The sequence below is a fragment of the Coturnix japonica genome, chromosome 1 (assembly GCF_054131305.1).
Source record: "Coturnix japonica strain WE chromosome 1, WE-NBRP24, whole genome shotgun sequence".
In the NCBI taxonomy this organism is placed as follows: Eukaryota; Metazoa; Chordata; class Aves; order Galliformes; family Phasianidae; genus Coturnix; species Coturnix japonica.
Genome location: NC_140663.1, coordinates 171,661,492 through 171,682,836, shown reverse-complemented (window position 1 = coordinate 171,682,836; position 21,345 = coordinate 171,661,492). Strand labels below are relative to the sequence as shown.

The window sequence follows — 21,345 nt, the reverse complement described above, 5'->3', positions numbered from 1 at the left end:
TTCTGTGCTGTGGAGTATCACTCTGAGGCTCAAACTTCTGTTATGTTCTGTACCAACCTTTAAACACTTAAGAGAATTTTTCAACTTAATCACCCAGAACCGTAATCCTACAGTGATATTAATCCCATTTCACTTGCTTTTACTGATTTAGTAGTATTATTTCTGTGCTAAGAAACAACAGTAGCAGAAGGAAGGAAGATTGTTCTCTCTTCTCTGTCACACTCTCTGCGAGTGCCAAGGCTTTTTCCTGAAGCTGTGATATTAAGGGGGTGTCAGAACCTCTACCTTTTGAATGGTACTTGGTAAAGCACACAATGCAGCTTTAAAACTGCTGGGAGAGAGGAGAGTGTAGTACAGTGTAAACAGTTTATCTAACAAGGTTGTAATGGAGTTGTGTAATGGGAGAGAATTGCATGTTCCCTGAGGTCTGAGCCTTTGCTATGTAATCTGTTTTAGAAGGACATCATTAAGTATTTCAGTAAAACACCATTATGTTTCCAACAGTTTCTGTATCAGATTGAGCTTTTCTTTATCAGTCCTAAGGATCTTAAAGCTTAATAAAACCTTACGAAAAGGCACTGTGAATCCATCTCAAATGGCTTAAAATAGTGCATCTCAGCTTGCGATCAGCATCTCCTCCTCCTTCTTACACTCTGTGTGAGATTCAAGGACCAAATGCTAAAGATAGAAGGACCAAATGAGGAGCTCTTCGAAGGACTTGTGAAGTCCTTCCTTCCCCAAAGAGCTTAAGTGCCCATGGCAGCTTAGCAGACTTCACTGAGAAGTAATCCCATTGTAGCACACACTGTTTAGTTCATCATATAGAGTACTCTCTGCTTCCACCCCTTCCCAAACTATTCTGGTTGTATGTCTTTCCCAGTGTGGTTATAATGAAATGTTAGCTGTTAAGAGCCCTTGTTACTCTGAGGAGTTAATTGTGTCTTACGATGACAGCTCGTGTCAGCTGTGCATTACGGAGGTGGCTATCTCAGGAAATGTGAGAGGCATCTCCTTAACCCCCTGTGCTATTCCCCCCTCCTCACGTTCTTGAGAGGCTGTTACGTGCAAGGAAGCATGTGTGGTTTGTGATGCTACTGAATACTCTGCCAAAGCAATAGGTAGCTGCAGAAATACTGATGTTAGATGGTGCCGTATAGGATCAGGCAGTCATTACGGTTGGAAAAGACCACTAAGATACTCTCTTCCAACCATTAACGCATTACCATGCCTGCTAACCCATGTCTCTTGAAGTTGCAAGTATGCAATGGCTTGTGCGTAAAAAGAAATGATAATAAATATTTTTAAATAGTTTAATTTCTGTTAGTAAACACTGAAATACCACCATATGTATTATGCAAGTGTACATACATTAAAAACCCACACATCTGTAGTAGGAATCTCCAGATGCTGCATGGCTTTCAGAAGGGAAGCCCACAGTTTCTGTGAGCTCGGGCACATGCACCAGGAAATTGTTGAGGCTGAAGAATAATTGTTTGTGCTGGGTTATTTTTCAGGCAGATCAGTTCCCTGGGTGTGTTCATCACATAGCTGCACAAACAGCTGTGGAGACACAGCAGAAGAGAGACAGTGGGGCAGGAGTGAGTCCTCAGGTGTGGGGCACTGGGCTTAAGCAGATGCATCTTGAAGGGTGGTCAGTAGTGAGAGGTTAAAGAGTGACAAAAGTTGAGGCAGGAAAAGACCTCTGAAGGTGATCATCTATCTGTTGGCCACAAAGCAAGAAATCTAAATCTAAGCTGTTCTTGAAAGGGTTATCTGACTTGCAGATGTCTGATAATAGAGGTTCTTGAACTCATGGTGTGGTGGATTTTTTAACAGTGAAGTAGAAAACAGAAGTTATAATTATTAATTGTTTACTTAAGGCATTAGAGAGAACCTAAATTTAATTAAGGTCAGATTTTCTTAGATGATTATTTTTCCAAGCAAAACTGATACAGTTTTTTGATGTAGGCTTCTGTCTCTGGCTTTCAGAATGGTTATGGAACAGGGAAACGTAGTACAGATAAAACAAATAATACAGTTCAAATAATACAGAAAAACAAACAAACCAGGAATCAAACCTAAACCTTTGTGTTTTTTCTTCCCTAGTTCAAATGGTATATATTAGCAATGTGAGAATAAACAATACTTTTCCACCATGTATAAGTGTATGTAAATAACGGCATGAATGCTCTGAGAGGATCAGTATTTGAGCAGGCTCTGTTTAGGTGCTGCTGTGCATTTACAGGTATTGATTGGCTGTCGTGTGCTAACTGCAGACATGCTTTTCTCCGTGGAGAAAATGCATGGGATGTTCAGTGCTTGTTGCATACTTTCATTCTGTGTGTGCTCCTAGAGCATATGTGAATGCCAAGAAGTGCAGAGAGCGGAGCTGTTTGGCAGGAGTTGTTTGTAACACAGAGGTGAGTGCAGTCAATCCTTGCACGTATGTGTTGTATGACATGTATGTGTGCATCTGATCATACCTTTTTCTGGTTATCATTAGATGCTATTTTTATGGATGACTGAAAATTTGTACTGAAAATGGAGGTTAAATAGCTCTGTTACAAATGACTGCGGCTGACACTGTGGGGTTATTTTTGAGTTACAGAAAGACATTCCTGAGGAGCGTCCAAAAGTTTAAGTAAGGCTTCTTTCCCATGAGTGTGTGACATTTTGCACAGTAAAGCCATGACTCTCTGGGATTCTTTGACCCTCATGTACTGTGTATATTTTATCCTTATACAATGCAAACAGGCAGGACATAAATGAAAGTTTAGCAAGTGGTAGTGTTTTATAACTAATCTTTGTACAATGGTTGGCAAAAAGTATTTGTTAGGAATACCAGGTTTCCAGTCTGCTTCTGTTTTTTTCCTCCAGTGATATTTTAGGGATAAGGAACTGTCAGTTCCACTTATATGATGATAGCACGTGCTTTCAGCATTGATTTGAGTTAATCTCCCTTTCCATATGCCTATCGTCAAGTTACCCACTTGCTGAAACCATCAGAGGACCTTGCAAGTGACGTGTGCTAAATCAGAGCATGCTACAAGTTCTTGCAATTGTTGAAGAAGTCAATCTAGCTAAAGTATTTCTGCTGTAGTAGTGAGAGAACCTTTCTTTTTACTTCTGTCAGTTATGATAATATTATTTCTATGTCTTTCAATCTGTTCCCTTCCTGTCTCAGTGCTTGTCAAAATTTCATCTTATCCTGGGTTTCTTAATAATTTTTACCAATATGAAAACAGATACAAATATGTAGTAAAAACAATTTGCACCATTATTTCTGGTTGCAACAGCTTTCAAGATGGCACATGGCACAGAATTATGTGGTTGGGAAATTATTCCAGTACATGTGCTTTTCAGCACCAAAAGTATTTGAGCACCTGTAAACTTCCAAAGACAAAAATCTATTTCATGATATTTGGTGCTATCAAACCTTGCAATTCTTCACTGAGCTCTGGAATCAAAAGAGGAAAAACAAAAATCCTCATGATGGAGGTGAAATCTGGAATGATATCTGTAACATGAGCTAAGGACTTATGATGTCAGAAGCCTAATAGGAGACATCTGCACAGACTATTAAGAAAATTTATTATTATTATTATTTTTTTTTTAGTATTTACTACATTTGTAATACTCTTGTAGGGTAAGTAACCAGATCTAAATTTCAGCTAACATGTGGATTTAATGCTTAGAGTCATTAGTGACTTTGTAGTTTTCATTTGCACGATTGTATTTAGAGTATATTTCAAACTCTACATTTCAAACGCATCTTGATTTGAATAACTCAAAGCCACCTGCTCCTCACTTTCATTCCTGAAAGCTGCACAGAGAGGAAGCACAAATTGTGCTGGAGGCTGTGGAGTGTCATGGGCTGTGGTTTTATCACAGCAGTGTTGGTTCAGCACTTTGGTTTAGTAGGGCAAAAATGCAGCGGCCTCTTCCTGACCCTATGTAGTCATCACTGAGCCATAGAATCAGAATGGTTTGGATTTGGACCCTTCCTATACCTCCCTCTAGACCAGGTTGCTCACAGCCCCATTCAGCCTGGCCTTGAATGCTACCAGAGACAGGCCATCCACAACCTCTCTGGGCAGCCTATTTCAGTGTCTCACCACCCTCACAGTAAAGTATTTCTTCCTGATATCTAGCCCAAATCTACACTCTTCCAGTTTAAAACTATTTCTCCTTGTCCCATCAGTACATACCCTTCTAAAAGGTATGTACTTCCGTAGGCAACTTCAGGTACCGGAAGGAACATGGGATGGAGTCTTTGGGATGGAAAAAAGATGGGGTTCAATTTCCTATGTGTCTCTATTCTAGTAGAAGGCATATGGAAGCGATCAGCCAAATAAGGTGCCCCCAAGCACGAGTGATGCCTACAGAAGTTGGCGTTGTTGGAAAGGAATCCGTGGACCAAAACATGTAACCATGTTTAGTACTGTCACAGTGACACAATCCTAGAAATAAGAACTAGGTTTAAGGTGTACATTTTAAATTCAGTGATGTAACATAAAATACTTGAATGTGTTACTAGAATACCTTGACATTGCTTCTTTCTGGGCTCTGTGTGTTAAATACATTTATGTGTTTATATGGATGGATAGATAGATAGATAGATAGATAGATAGATAGATAGATAGATAGATAGATAGATAGATAGATAGATGATAGATAGATAGATAAATAGAAAGAAAAAAAGAAAGAAAAAAAGAAAGAAAGAAAGAAAGAAAGAAAGAAAGAAAGAAAGAAAGAAAGAAAGAAAGAAAGAAAGAAAGAAAGAAAGAAAGAAAGAAAGAAAGAAAGAAAGAAAGAAAGAAAGAAAGAAAGAAAGAAAGAAAGAAAGAAAGAAAGAAAGAAAGAAAGAAAGAAAGAAAGAAAGAAAGAAAGAAAGAAAGAAAGAAAGAAAGAAAGAAAGAAAGAAAGAAAGAAAGAAAGAAAGAAAGAAAGAAAGAAAGAAAGAAAGAAAGAAAGAAAGAAAGAAAGAAAGGAAGAAATTTGGAGAGTTATTTATATTTCTGAGGTAAATGAATGTTTACAACAACAAAAAGCCTTACATGGCTAATGAGAATTTCAGGGCCTCAAATTCAGTTCCATGGGACCATGTCAGTTATTTCAGAAGAATCTGCTCAAATGTGGTGTGTTAAAAAGAGGTTGGAAAAGATTACTCCTTGTAGTTTATATATTTTAAAGCTGTTCCTAGGAAAATATGGGATGAAGTTGAAGTGTGTGTAGAACAAATGCTGAATTGTCTTCTTCTTATCATTTGAAGTTTATTGAGTGTGTGTGAGGGGAGGTTTGAGGTTGTATTCAGAAGCACTGCATGTTATCTAGAGTGTTATTTGACATGAGGCAATTTTGTCTGTTTTTTTCCTCAAGTCAAGGCTACATGTATAAAATACATATGTTAAATGTAACAATTTTCAGCAGTCCTAGTGAAAAACAGCAGACCAGAGTGAGGAGATCACTTCCACATGAAGACAGAAAGCTCTTCCTGCATCACGGATGCTCGTTTTGGCCTCTCCACTCCCCAGATGCCACTTGCAGTGAATCTTGCAGGAATGTAATTCTCTTTAAGGAACATAACTTGGTTGAATTTGATTGAAACCAGGCTAGGAGTTTGAATATTACAGTTATATAGGGATAGGAAATGAAACTAAAAAGCACAGAAATATTCTCTGTAAGTCTGTTAATTGCTAGAGTGAATGCTTATAAATGTTTCCTCAGTCAGACTGGTAATGTGATCAGAAAGAGGAAAATAAATTCAGATTCTGGAATTAAGAAGTGAGGGTCACTCCAGCTAATGGAAGAAAGCTGCCAGGATCAGATTTTGTGTGAAGCAAAGTTTCATCCTTTGGTTTTTGAGGGTATTATTCCCCAAAGAAGTTGAGCATTGGTGCAAGTAAGGTTAAGAACTTGGTTAGGTAACTTGACAGTGATGGAAACAGCACTGGACAAATGCTGTAGTTGTCCAGAACTGATTGTTTGGAGTACAAGAAATTTAGAGCTAAACTTGGTAATCCTTGTGGGTCCCTTCCAACATGGATTGTTCTATGATACTGTTGTTGAAATCACATTGATAAGAAATCAACTGATGCTAAATGAAAAGAAAAATGAGGCAAGAACACTAAATAACTCATGCAAAAGATAATCAAACCAGGACAAAAAGTTATCATTAGCGTACAAGTTAGACTGGAAAACTGAATGAGAATTAGTTAAGCTCAGTGATTTGATAAATTGCACAGTTTATTATAATCACTTATATTTACTCTGTGGTTTTAAATACCCTGAAAATGCTTGAATTTTTGTAAGCTGGGAAAGGTGAAATAGCTGATAAATCCCTATAGAAATAGCAGGATACCGCTATGCTAAAATAACCCAACACGAAACCAACCTTAATTATAGAAATGTCAAAGCATTTCAACATAATTTTTGTTCAGTTCCTTTGAATGGAAACAGAATGATGTAGATCACACAGCCTGTGAAGGTTACTCACTCTTTGGATGTTTCTGGGAGCATTTGTGTCTATAAAAAACAGTAATGAAATCAAGCACTTGCAAGGTCTGGTTATTGTTTGGGATTGCAAATCAGCTTTTGAAACTGGTTGTGCACTAAGTTTTACTCCAACATTTATTTGATTGAATTCCACTTCCTTAGCACTATTCTAAACTACTCATTACTGTCATAATAAGCAAAAACTATATCTAGAATTTTTACATGTTATTGTTCTTAGCAGTTGGGCATTTTTCTCTCATTTGTATTAATTTATCACTGATTTAGAAAACAACACTAGACAGATCCCTCTTTATACTGATTGTGACTGATAACTGAGGGGTTACATTTTAGAAGCTAAGACATGGCACTCAGCTGCCCACAGAGCCCCATGCATGGTTGGTTTTCGATGGGCCAATTGCTTTCAGAAGAGAAATTTCAGGATATAATATTACATTTTTGGACTTTATTCTCTCACACGCATTCTTACACGGCAGTGGCTTTCTGAAAAGAGGATTATGAAAGGCTATTTCTTTGCTCCGTTCCAGCATGCTGCCACTTTGTTTGCTGTGGTTAAGATATTATTTAGAACAGGGAGAGACATGACAAGTGCTTTGTGAGAAAAGAAATGAAGTGTTGCCGGAGTTCCCAACTACATGTGCATATAAGGAATTTTTGAGCTAGGAAGTCCTAGGGTTTAATTTTCTACCATGCTGTTCTGACATTTGCAGGTGCTCCCCATCTAGGCTCAGTGATGGTCTGCATTTTGCAATTGTATCTTTCAATTGTGATCAAGTGTTGGTGCTTTATCTTGCATCTACACAATCTCTTGTTTAATAACGGTTATTACTCTTCCTTTTGATCTTATCTCTTTAAAGATTGCTTAAGGCTTGCTGGCAGAAATGTGTGCTGTTAGTGGAGTAGGTGTAGCAGAATGGGCAAAATGCCCAACACAGATCTGCCAAATTGTTTCATGTGTTTTTGTAAAGCTTGTCAGTTTTGAAGTGGTAGAAATGTTGTATTGCTTCAGAAGTTATCTAATTTAGAGTAGAAAATTAATTATGTGGTTAACAAAGATTATGTCAAAAGATCTTGCCAGTACTTGGAAAGATCACGACATTTTCCCAAATGTCATGGATTTCAAGTATAGAAAATTATTGAATCTTCAGGGCTTGAAAAGACCCCCAGGAGCATTCAGTCCAGCTTTCCACCTACCACCAGTATTTCTCCAGTAAACCACGTCCCTTAGTACAACTTATTGAACACTTCCAGGGATGGTGACTCCACCACCTCCCTGGGCAGCCCATTCATTCTGGGCTCCTGACCACTCTTTCAGAGAAGAAATCTTTCCTAACATCCATCACCTCCTTGCTTCTGCTGGCTGCAGTATTTCTGATACAAGCCAGGATGCCATCGGCTTTCTTGGTCACCTGGACACACTGCTGGCTCATGATCAGCTTGACCAACACCCCCAGGTCTGTTCCTTTCCTACAGTCTTCCAGCCACTCAGCCCCAAACCTGTACCATTGCCTGGCGTTGTTGTGGCCAAAGTGCAGGGCCCTGCACTTGTTCTTGTTGAACATCATCCTATTGGCCTCAGCCCAGCTATGCATCCTGTCCAGACCCCTCTGTAGGGCCTTCCTACCCCCATACAGATTAACACTTCCTCCCAACTTGGTGTCATCTTCAAACTTACTGAGAATGCACTCAATGCCTTCATCATCAATAAGGATATTGAAGAGGACAGGCCCCAGTACCCTAGGGAAAGAAAACACTCCTGACTAGTCGTCAGCAAAGTGTAACTCCATTCACCACCACTCTCTGGGCCCAGCCCTCCGGACAGTTTTTTACCCAGCAGAGTTTACCTGTCCAATTTTCCATGATCTTGGGTATAAGGCCATTGGGGTATAAGGTGTAATCCACCTATTTTCCATTGTTTGAAAATATTTGGGGTCTTTGTAATTATTTTAAAATATTTTTATATAAAATAGTAAATAATTTTATATTAAATATTAAAATATTTAAAATATTTGTTTGTTTTTGGGTCAAATAATATGCATGGGAAAGAAGCAGAATGGCATTTGGGAACAAACAAATCGTTCCTTGTGTCTGAAGTAGAGGCAAAGCTGGAGAATGGGTCAACTAATTACAGGAGTATCTTCCTTAATCCCTGGAAACGTTAATCTTGTGTAATGGAAGATACTGCATCTAATCTACCACTACTCAACTAGGTACTCAGAGGCTGAAAATGTGCTTGTAAGCTCTATCAGCAGAGAAAGAAAGAAGCTTTTCTATGGGTAGATATCAACATGGCTTTTTTAAGGATTAAAGCAATATGTGAAATGACTTCTGGGTCGTGTATTTAAAAGGTAAAAGTCTGAGATCACATTTTCATTGTAAATTTTGGAAGAGGTTGACTCAAGTAACAGTTACTGGAGGGACTTGGCTTTACTGACCTTTAAGCCAAGTATCATTTGAGTTTTAAGTTTTCCATAATATTTACCAATTAATTTGTCCTTACACAGGCTGCTGCTGAGTGTTCTTTCTTTCTGCAGTATGCAGCCTTCAAGAACTGTGAGCAGTAACTTTTTTTGTCCATACCTTTAGCTCTCACATGGATTGCTAAGTGCTTCATCAAGAAGGTGGCGGATTTCACATCTCAGGAATAGCCTTGAAGTCAGGTGTTGATATGCTAGTGTTCCAGACACCCTTGAGGCCTCTGTGAAATGGATTTAACACTATCCAGTGTTGACACTCTAAAATACCAGAGGCAGCTAGTATCCCTAGTGTTTCCCCTTAATACAGATTACATGTATCTTCAGTGCTTTTCCTTTTTAATTACAACGTTTGGGTATTTTAAAGCAAACTTATGTTCTACTGTTCCTCTGACTGTGTGGGACAATCAGCAGCCTCCAATTAGAGAGTGTTGTCAGGAACTTTCCTTGTCTATTAAGGTTTAGTATAACACAGTAATCAGTATAGTACAGTAAAGTGCAATATAATAAACTAAATTACAGCACTCAAATACTCTAACCTGGTGCAGGGAATTTTCCTTGTAACCTCTGTGCGTTTCTCTGAACTTGTTAAAATATTCCGGGCGGATCACTCTCATTAGAAACATTTGGGTTGTCTGCTTGTCGTAGCTGTTTCTGCAGCTGGGAAGTTTCAAGGTCTGTGTGTTGCTAAGCACAATTTGTTGACCTTGTATCATAAATCAAAAAATGATGGATTGGCAAGAAAATCCTAAACTAGACTTCCTGCTCGCTAGCTACTATTTTGAGACTCAGTTCGCTCAGTATTTAGAACTATATTTCTGTAGGCCTCAGCATTTTTTAAAATCATTTTTAGTGTAGTTATTCTTCAGATTTAAAATAGACATTGAATGTTGTAGATACTGAGGATGCAGCCTAGAAGTTATATAGAACATGGAAAAGTTTAGCTGGGAAAGCAGAAGGCTTGTTTTGAAAGCAGCTTAGTTTTGGAATGCGGCAACCATTGGCTTTTTGTATGTTGGTTATATAATAAGCAGACAAGGGCTGGACTTCACATGTAGAGCCATGCGTTTCATGCAGAAGAGGCTGGTCTAGCTGCACATTTTACTGTCATTCAGTGTTGTTACAGTCATTCACTGGGCTGGAAGCAGCTCTTGAGCAATGGTGTCAGATATTCCCACTGCATTGCCAAGAGATGTTTGCTTCTACTGCTTGAAACCTCTCTGATAAGGGAAGGTTCCAGAAGCTCTCAGGTGACTTGTTGCAGTGTACCACTGCCCAGTGAAGGAAGCTCTTCCTAACATCCAACTTATGCTGTCCTTGCTGTAGGTTTATTTCACTTCTCCTCCTTCAGTACCAATGGCCAATGAGATATTTATCAGTATGCGATTATGACTTTGTATATACATAAATAGTTCTATTGTCATCAGTTACCTCTGTGTTTAGTTTCAGCAAATGGTTCTTGATTTTTGTCAACATTTATGCCTTGCATGCCTGTTATTTTCACTGTCTCCTTCTACACTGTTTTTGCCCACGCTTCCTTTTAGTGCCCAAAATTAAATTGCAAGATTTTAATAGCACCAGGTTATTAATGTAATATATTGCTACATCTTACATCCAAGTCCATAATTCTGTTTCATATGGCTTTCTGCAGCATCTGTGGAGTTCATTATACTCTTCTATTGCCTATGAAGTTGTTTCTACTTTTCTATATTTTTTGAGTGTATGTATGTATACTTAATTTTTCCTGCCAAGTATTTTGTATTTATTTTCATTGAATTTCTTCTTGTTGACTTTGGGCAATTCAATCACATTACGTGAAGCCCTAAAGGATTTTGTTAATTTGTAACATAATGACTATTTCATCGTTAGAATCGTTAATGAAAAGGGATGCAAAACCTTTCAGTTGACCTCAGTTAAAATTCCTTTGTTGTTGAATAATGAACTGCTAACTTTGAGTTTTCTTCTGTATTGTATTTGAAGAGCACTGTGCCCAATTTCTTAATGAACATATGCAACTGCCACAAAGGTGAATTCAAGTACAGATAAATTACACTTCCTCCTTTACTTAAAACATCTGTCAAATAAGAAAATTACAATGGTTTTAATATATTGCTTGGCCAAGTTGGCTGTTTTTTATCGTTTTGTCTAGATATTTATAACATTGAAGTTTCACATAATTTATTCTAATATTACTATGAATATTAAATGTTGCCTGGCTGATGACCTAAGGCTGCAATTTTGCCAAGTGTGCAGATGATACAAAACAGAGGAGTGGTCAATGCACCAGGTCAGCCACCTGGTCAGTCTCTTGTGCAGCCATCCAGAGGGACTTGGGTAGGTTGGGGAGGTGGCTGGCAGGAGACCCATGGAGCTCATCTTGGGGGCATCCAGCTGGGAAACATCTCTACAAGAAAGGACCTGGGGGTCGTGGTGGACACCAAGCTGAACATGAGCCAGTAATGCACCCTTTGAGCAAAGGAGATAAGCAGACTCTTGGGCTGCATTAGAAGTGCTGCCATCAGGTTGAAAGAGTTGGCCCGTCCTCTATACACAGCCCTGATGAGACACTTCTGGAGTGCTGTGATCAGTGCTGGGTTCCCCAGTTTGAGAGGGACATGGATGTATGGGAGTGAAGGGCCTTGTCGTGGTTTTATGATTATGAAAGGCTCTGAAGGACTTGGAACATCTCATACGAGAGGCTGTAAAGACTGAGGTTGTTGAGCCTATAGAAAAGAGAGCTCAGAGGGGATATTAGTGTTGTGTACTTGTTCATGTGTAGTCAAACTGTAATCAAAGAACTTTAAGAAGGAAGAAGATAATGAAACTAAAAGAGAATATTTAATAAATTGAGAGCATTTAACATGCAAAGATGCTCTGTTTTCATTTTCCTGGAAACTGGTTCTTTGCCATTCTCACTTATTTCTCAATATCATTGCCAGTGGCTGTCAAAGCCACCACGGCTTTTTGTCCCTTCTGCCTTGCTGCAATGGCATCCAGACAATTGATAGTTGTTGTGAATGGCTAAATATGGTTTGAACTCCAGAGGATTATGATAGATCTTTTTAAGTAAGTCTCAGGTTTAAGAGTGTCTGCATTTGCTGGTAGTTTGAAATATTTCATTGTCCTCACTTCGCCCAAGTGCTTTCATATAGAATGATTTCAGATGTTCGCTTTTGTGATGCAGAATTGTGAAATGTGATAGTACTGGGGAAGGAAAAGGAATAAAACAGTGTTACAATACCTTGTCTGACATAATTTGAAGTCATATATCAGAGGGCACTGAGAATGAAAATAGTCTCATTGTAAGACTTTTTTTTCTCTGAAGCTCACTATTAACTTTGCCTATTCAAGCTTTCCGGTTGTATCTACATACAGTGTCCTAATCCACTCTTCTACATCTGTTTGTAATGCCAATATTCCCCCTTTATTTTTTTTTTTTCCACTTTCATCATCCATATCTTATCTTGCTCAAAACTTTCTGAACCCTTGAAAATAAGTGCAAGTATTTACTAAAATTCTTGTGAGTTGTCTGCAAGTTATTTTCCTCATAACTGCTGGTATGACTGTGGGCCAGTGTACTTGGCACAAAACAGTATTTTCTCACTCCCAAGCTCTATCTGACAAAAACACGGATTAAGGCTGGTTATGAATTTAAAGCATGATATGGTTGTTCCTGACTATGCTGTGTGTACAGGTAGTTCTGCAGTCAAGGCACAAAAGCTTGTTGCTGTGTCGAGGAGAATAACGGTGCTGCCTCAAGGCTTCATCCTCTGTCATCTTCCATTCTCCTGGCACTGATGTCTCTCTCCATTCCTTTGCTTGTGTTTCAGTGATTTCCTTATCTAAATTGGCTGAAAACACCATTTTGACTTTGTTTTTTCCTCCCTGGGTTAAGAATAGAGAAAAATACAGTGCTTAAATTCCCATTCTACATTTTTATTTATTATTATTTATTCTTATCCTATCCTTGTTTTCATTATTAACATTATTTATTTATTTTTCTATTTATTATTTTATTGCTTTGCTGTGTACGCCATCCCACCACCCTATCCTGTATTTCTATTTTTTTCTGGCATTCACAAGACTGACCTGAAGTCCACTATAAACAGGGGAATCCTTTTGGGGGGATTCAGACAAGCTTTCATTTGTGCTGTTGAAGTATATAAATAAAGTGTAACTTTTATAGGAGCAGTTGTAAAATCTTTGCGATCCAGAACTGAAAGGAGAAGCGTGATGGTTGATGCAATAACACTCTTTCTCCTTCTTGTAGGTCCTTTTGTTCTGCATCACATCTGCTCTGTTCATGTTCTTTTTCAGGTATGTTGCTCATATGTCTATGTTTTTAAAGATTAAATAGCTGACTTGATTTTCGGTGTTCTTATGAAAACTTGAGTATATTCCTGACTCAAGACTTCTGAGTTGAATGGAGTGCTTCTATGACATTAAAAGCCGATGGTTGTGAACATAATTGGGCTAAAAATGGACATGCTGAGTTAAATGCTTTAAATCTTCTGGAGATTTAGCTGATTACTTAGGGAGCCTCTTCTTGTTTTGTAATTAACACCCTGGAGATCTAACATTACATAGTATGGAAACTTCTGAGATACTGTTCTATTATAAACTCTCGCTGAGCTTACTGCAGGAAGATAACTTTTTTCTTATGATGAAAATACTGTAGAATAGGAAACTGAGGTTTTTATAGTCTTAAATAATACCACATGTTTGATGTCCATGGGGGTACAACTGTTTCACATTCTTTTTTTCACACATTATCAGCTGTATTCCTTTCTTAAAACACTCAGTAGTGACTCAGATTATACACAGCTTTTTTAACTTCCCCTCCCCCCCCCAGACTGTAAGATATGTGTAATAAATTATTTACCTTCTCTGAGTTTCGTCTTTACATACCAGGCTCCCCACAATTGCTGTTTTATATCTCTGGTTGGACAATGCTTGTTAAAGTAACCTTTGACTATAACCCTTTGCCTTGGAATTTTCTATGGCTTGCAGCCATCAATGATACTTCAAGCCATATGATCCCCAGATAATTGCAAAACTCTAGAAATTGCAGCTTGTTTCTTTGTAATTCCCTTACTTACAAATTACTTTCAGATATTGGCCAAGGACAGTCTGTGGATAGGGGAAAGCTATTAATTTAAAAGATTCTAAAAAGCGTTCCTCCTTTCATCTACCACCCATGCATCAGCAGGCTTCTTGCTGTATTTTGTCCTGCTTCCAGCATTATAGCACAGCAGCCTCTGCAAAGTTTAGTAGTTGGTTGGAAAGCTGGTAGAGCTGAAGTTGGACACCCGTCCCAGTGAATGCTGATAAAACGAAAGCACAGAGCTGCAGAACTGGGCAAAGGTATAAATGCTGTGTGAGGAAGCTCGTTGTCTCCTGTTTATGTCCTGATAACAAACCGGTTTGAACAGAAGACCTGGAAGCTGAATGAGGACTGACCAGAGCCCAGAAATATTTGGTGAATTCCTTCCTGACCTGACAATGCAACGTTGACAGTTGAACGAGTTCCAAGCCACTTTCTCTTCTAAAATTAGTGTGCCAGGGGTGACGGATATCCTGTTGAGCAATCATCAGGAACATTTAATTCCTTTGTGCCTCTTGTTATAACAGAGGAATTAAGTTACAGGGCCGGGTAGTTCTGGGTCCATTAATTTGATTATCAGAAGAAAAGATTGTGGTTTTTTGTTTGTTTCTTTGTTTTGTTTTGTTTTTGTTTTGTTTTGTTTTTTGTTTTTTTGTTTTGTTTTATTTTTAATAAGCACCAACAAAAATTATACGATGGATAAGTTGAATTAGATTTATAAAATAAATCAGCATAAATCACTTCATAGTATTTTTTTTTCCCCCTGAGTTTAATCATTATTGTGATTAGAACATCGTCACAGAGATTGACGAGGTACTCTCCGTAAGGAAACCAGAGCAAGAGTCTCTGTGTGCAATTTGTGTTGTTGTGTGCATAAAACTGTTGGGTGGGAGTGCATTTATTTTGGAGAATAGACTTGGAATGGAGGTGTATGCAAAATGGATATGTGATCTGAACAAATGAAAACCTGGTCAGTTCTGGCAAGGTAAAGATAAAATGCTTAAGTTCAAGTGGCCATGGGGAATGAAATGGTCAGGGAAGAGTTGCCTGAAAAAAATTCTAACCATAATTGTTGCAAACTTCCAGTGAGCGTAAACCAATGGTGTCTCATTCCCGTAATAAAAGGAAACACTGTCACAGGATGTATAAACAGGATTAGCACTTGGGAGGTGTATAAAGTTGTCTTTTTGTTGTACATACGATTTAAAGTGTTGGCAGTACTTTTTCTGTTCTTTTGGATTATTGCACTCGAATTAGAATGTGGAATGGTGAGAGAAACTACAGAGTGTGATCTGAGTTGACTGAACGTGATTTATTAAGAAGGATAGACCGAATTTGTTTAATTAAAATATAAAAGGGCTGGCCTAAGTGTCTTTATGTCCGTATCTGTAAGTGCTGAAAAGTTGAATAACAGCCTGCTGTCTCTGGTGTAACAAAAAGGATGGGAGAAAGGAACAGGATATTTACTCTTACAGCAATGGATTATAGCAGGGATTAATTCATGAAGATAGTGAGGAAGAAAATCCTAAGAAGAAAACAGTGAAAAGATTCTGTGGTGAAGCTGAAGGTTGTCTTTCCTTTCAGATCTGCAGGAGCAGATTTTGGCTAAGTGGAGTAATTTTGCTTAGGGAAATCAAGGGACCATTTGTCTAACTGAATCTCTTCCATGTTTTAATGTTAATGGCTGTCATATTGTGAAATATTTTATGTAATAAGCTGCCAAAGCCAGTAACACTTTTGGAAGAGGATAACTTTGTGTGCTTTTGTTGGTTGCAATCTGAAAGATATATCTAGGGGGAAAAAATATTACAGCTCTGTGCTGTAGACACCAGTAAATCTTGTAGAATGTATGGAGAGAGACCATCACAGAAGTTGTTTGGAAGGGAGTTTAAGATAAATATTGTAATGAGATACTGAGAAACTTCATCATGCCAAAGAAGGAATTATCGAAATAAATTGAGAAGAATTTTCCTATTCTTCCATGGTGAGCAAGCAATGAAAAAAGGATGGCGTGGGGCATCTGTGAAAATTAGTAGAGTGAGAAACAACTTTTCTAACACACATCAGGGTAAACAGTTGTTCCACAATTTTTCATCATGGTAATAGAGTTTAAAAAAAAATAAGTAAATAAAACAAACTACAGAACTCCTTCTCAATGAGTATAGACAAGAGAAAAGTCAGTAGAGCTGCCCTTGGAGTTGTCCAGTTTGTTTGGACTAGGATTTTGAGTTGGTCATTGTTTTATTTAATGTGTAAATTCATCATGATCGCTTCTGGTAAGATTTTGGACAGCCCTCAGAGGAAGCCTCTTTGGATCTACTCAGCCTCCTGCCTGGGTTAGATAATCTTCCTGTCACTTTTGACATCTGAAGTAGAAAGGAACTGGAAGAGTCATTGCAGTGCTTTTCATGTGTTGAGTGGTTCAAAATTATTTCAGCCTTTTTTCTAATCACGAACAGATTTCACACAAATAGTGTTAGAATTATAGTGTTTTCAGAAATGTCTCAGGAAGATTTTTCTCAAGTTCAGACCTGCTTAGTTTAAGGAATGTTTTGCCATTGGCTGTACAATGCTCTTTACTGCTAACAAGCAACTATTGACCTGAAAATAGAGTCCTTCTTTGCTCTGACTCTGAACAACTTGGTGTCCAGGATGTCTTCTTGTCCTTCCCACTCCACGAAAAAGTCCAAAGAGAACAATAGCAATCTTGATCACCAAGATCATATATAATCCCTTCCATCAGTAACGATAAAATCCCAATATCTGTGTGGTGTAACTTGAAGCTTAAAACTTTCTAAAAGGAGACTAAATGTAGGTATGCCTTTATTCTATCTGACTATGACTGATTCTTGGCACTCAAATGACAAAAACGAGAATGAAAGTAATCTGTATTTTTTTAGTTCATATAAATTACCTGATCCAAGGTTATTAGAATCTCCAAACTGAGATGTGTTGACTGTCACAATCCATCATTCTGGTTACCTTTCCTGTACTGCAATGAGCACTCTTGGAGCTCCACAGGTAACTGAAACAAGGCAGTATTTTTGTTCTGTGCAGCAGGATGGTTTCTCTCCCATGGCTTATTCATGTCAGAAGTGCTTGAGATGACCAGAGAAAGCAGAAGTGCTCCTTTCAGCATTGGCATGGACTTTGGTCATTTTAAAGTGACTGCATATAGAATCATATAGGAGGGAAGATTTAGGTTGGATGTTAGGGGAAAGTTCTTTACTAGAAGGGTGGTTAGGTCCTGGAACAGGCTGCCCAGGGAGGTTGTGGATGCCCCGTCCTTGGAGGTGTTCAAGACCAGGTTGGACAGGGCCCTGGGCAACCTGATCTAGTAAATGTGTATGTTTGGTGGCCCTGCTAGGCAGGGGGGTTGGAACTACATGATCCTTGAGGTCCCTTCCAACCCGGGTAATTCTGTGATTCTGTGATTCTGTAATCATAGAATCATAAACATTGGAAAAAAACACTAAGATCACTCAGTCTGACCATCAACACATACCAGCCTGGCCTAAGGTAATCTTTACTGACCTATAACATGAAACATTACTTGAATTGCAGAGTTAAAAGTTGCAGTCTATGAGGGAATTAAGATACATTCTATATATCAAGACTCCCAAGTTATCCTTTGGATTGTCTTGTAGTTAACTATTACGTTGCACTTACTTTTTGTTGATCCTGGAAGGCAAACAATCCAGTTGGTCACTATCCACCAAAAGGGAACAAAGTTGAGATGTTTCATAGTGTAGCATGCTTGTACCTCTGCTCTTGCTTCACTCTGGTTGGAAATATCGCTATAACAGATGTATGAATTGAAGTCTGCAAAAGAATAGACAAGTTCTTCTCCATTCATTAGGATATTTCCTTTAATATAATGAAGTTTATCAGTATGTCTTCATAACATTTATCTTAAATTGTTTTCTGTAAGGGTCTTTTGGACAGACAGCTCCTGATCCTCCTAGCCTGTCCCTTTCTGGGTGTATTGCACTTCTTGAAGCTTCATCATGCATCCCTAATACATACCCTGGAGCTTCCCCAAATATCTATTGGACAGTTCAAGCATTATTGCGTCTCCTGCAGGACATCAGCAAAAGCAAGGTGCTAAATCTCAGGTTAAAAGAGTTGAAGTAGTACAATAAAAACCAGGGATAATTACTCCAGGAACAGTTTAAAGTGAGGAGGAAGCCAGAATGAAAGACAGATTCAGCAGAGCGATACAGAAAGGAAAAGGGAAGGGAAGGGAGGGAGACTGGAGAGGAAAAAAAATAGATGATGTCAGCAGACTAAACAAAAAATAGAAGAAAAAGAACTGGGAAAATAGCAGCTGAAATGCAGATGATAGGTTTACAAGCAACGATGTTATATTTACAGACAGAGGAAGCATATTTTAGTGTCTTATTTTTTTCTCCTTCTCAGTCGTCCTTTACAGTATTTTTTCTGCTTATACTTCATTTTGTCTCAAAATTGTCCTTCTTTGTTGTACTCATCTCCTCTGAAGTGCTGAAATTATGCTTCATTGATTTTTAGTTAATTGTAGCACACACTAATTTGTATAGTGCAGCCTCTCATACGTATATTTAATGCACACTTACAGTTAATCCATTTGAAAGAGGATTTTTTCCCCTGCTGCCTCTTTGTTTTTCTGAAAAAAATACTGAAATGTGTAAGAGTTGAGCCTTCCCATATCTTCAGGAGCTCATTTTCAGATTTCATTGAGCTCCTTTGGGAATTAGAGGAGTTGGACTCCCCTATTCAGCTTGAAGGTCCCTTCCAACTCAAGCCATTCTCAAACAGTTTTATGATCAATCTTATAATACGGGATTTGTTTTAAAATGCACTATTGTTAAAAGTATCTCAGAGTAGGAGCACACTTTAATGTTTCAGTTAAAACAAAATGCAGTTTGAATGGAATTAAGGTGATGGGATGGAAAGGTTTCGATTATACCATAATTTTATGTCATCTTATTTCAGTTTAAATCATTTGAGGCAATGGCTATTTCTGGAGCTCTGTTAGAGAATAATTGCATAGAATAAAGGGAATAAGCAGGAAGAATGCTATAATGGGTAAAATAAATATTAACCACTAATTAATACTAGTTTGTTTTGAATATTAGAATATTAAGCTGTGGGTTCTGAGGGGAGTGGGTGATTCATTGGCAGTTCTCCTGTCTATATTTATAGAAATTTGCATTAACACAGAACTTGCAAACTGCGCAACAAGTGAACACCTAAATATAAACTCAGTCTACACAAACAGAGAAAGTCAGACAATTTGGGTGAATATACGTTGTCTGGCTGCAACTCTGGTTGCTATAGTAGTTAATCCAGTGACTGTATGTCATATTAGACATGTTAATACATCTGCTCTGCACACTGGAAAGGAAAGAACCCTGTATGGGCTGTAGCTAGCCATTATGGGAAATCAGATGGTTCTGATGATTGATTGATCGTAAGTTGAGCATAAAGTCTGCCTTCTAGGGGTAAATTCTGATGTTATTTTCTGAAGCAATAATTTCAGACTATCAGAAGTTACTGCTGTGCTTGCACAAAGTCGAACAGTGTTCTCAAACTCAGAGTTTGCAGAACTCACAACAGAAAGCTCTCGATCTCTTAATGTAATTTATATTATATGATGATGGGAAGCGTGTCATGCAAAGGAGAATGAAAAGCACATTTAAGAAGTGCTCATGCACTGCCTTATGCCATCATTAAGATGGAATATTGAAACTTGTCTAAATTCATTGGAAACCTTAAGAAAGATCCTTTTGTTTGCAGAGCCCTTTATTCCATCTCATTAATGAAATCCTAGCCTCCAAAATTACAGCTATTTACTCTTCTTTCCCAGTGAAACACATATCCTGTAATTTATTCAGTATTTTTTTGACATGAAATTTCAAAGTGTCTTTATTTGCTTTTAAAAATGTGTGGTGCCAGTGCTGAATTGGACTCTATCATTTAATTGTCTGAGCTCCCTTTTGTACAGAAGCAACTACTTGAAAAGTACCTATGCTTTTTTAATATTGGTCTGTTTCTTACTGTAGAATGAGCAAACTTAATAGTTGGGTTGATATTGTATGAATTCAATATCAAATCCACTCCCCCTTGCTTACAAAGTTTGTCTTTTAGATTTGATGCAGAAATGTAAGAGTACATTAAAACTCCTCTGCTGTTGAATTGTTAGGTAATAAATTAGAAAAGAATGAGATGAGATTTTTTTTTGCATGTTTATATATATATGTTTTTAATGTCCTTATGTAAACATCTCAAGTTCAGTGGTTCAGAGCCTTATTTTGATAACTTCCATGGAACTTCATTTCTGAGATATTTTGGGTGACCTGAGAAGTCAATGAAACATCCAAACTTTTAAGAAACTCTATAAATATCAGTTAGTGCTATTTAGTGAAAGCAGGATTAAAGAACCACGGCAGAGCAACCATTGTGGGTGAGGAGGTAAGCTGGTGGGTTCACTCTTGCACTTCTCTGGCAGGAGCAGCGGTGTTGAGTTGCACATTATTAGTTCAAATGCAAGTATGTGTGGAAGGGTGAGGTGTCTGTCTTCTTGAATAACAATAGAATCAATCATCAGAAAGCATTTTTCCTTTTTTATTTGCATGGAGCACATTTTCTCTTTTATGAGACTTCCACTGAATTTCACATTTTCTTTGCTTTTTTCCCCCTAACACTTGTAATGCAATGCAGTATGGCCTGGGTTTGATTGATGGATAACCAGCTCCAGGGTTCTGCAGAACTTTAATCATCATGCCTTGCTGCACTTACAGGAGCAGCAGACTCATCTCTCCAAGCCAGTGTTGTGTATCCAGACCTTGTGGAATTATTTTGCAGAGCCATAGAATGGCTTAGGTTGAAAGGAACCTTCAAGTCCACTCAGTTTTAGCCCCTTGCCGTGGGCTGGTTGCTCCCCACCAGCTCAGGCTGCCCAGTCTACATTATCATAGAATGGCTTGGATTGGAAAGGACTTCAGAGGTCATCTACTGCCTAGTCCTGTGCCATGAGCAAGGATGCCAGCCATTAAATCAGGCACTACATTGGGTTGCCCAGGGCCCCATCAGTTCTGATATCCGTAACTTGATCTGTTTACAGTAAATAACTCAGGTCTCAAGCTCTTCTTTTAAATAATAAGTGCTAGGAGGAGAGTAAACTCTCTTAGATGGAGAAAATAGGAAGCACACAATTTGAACTGAGCTGTGACAGCATCTCCATTCTGGCACTGAGTGTCAGAATTGCATAGC

General features: G+C 38.2%; 1 protein-coding gene across 7 annotated transcripts in view; it reads left to right on the top strand.

The window, feature by feature from the left end:
• Positions 1 to 21,345, top strand: part of TMEM135 (transmembrane protein 135) — a 165,914-nt gene that overhangs the window by 95,789 nt on the left and 48,780 nt on the right. For 6 of the 7 annotated variants that reach the window (XM_085536500.1, XM_085536499.1, XM_015852398.3 and 3 more), the window contains one exon: positions 13,258 to 13,304. The exons of the other annotated variant lie outside the window; for it this stretch is intronic. In XM_085536500.1, the coding sequence (XP_085392626.1) occupies positions 13,258 to 13,304 (47 nt within the window). The remainder of the gene's footprint in view (positions 1 to 13,257; positions 13,305 to 21,345) is intronic. 7 annotated transcript variants of the gene reach the window in all.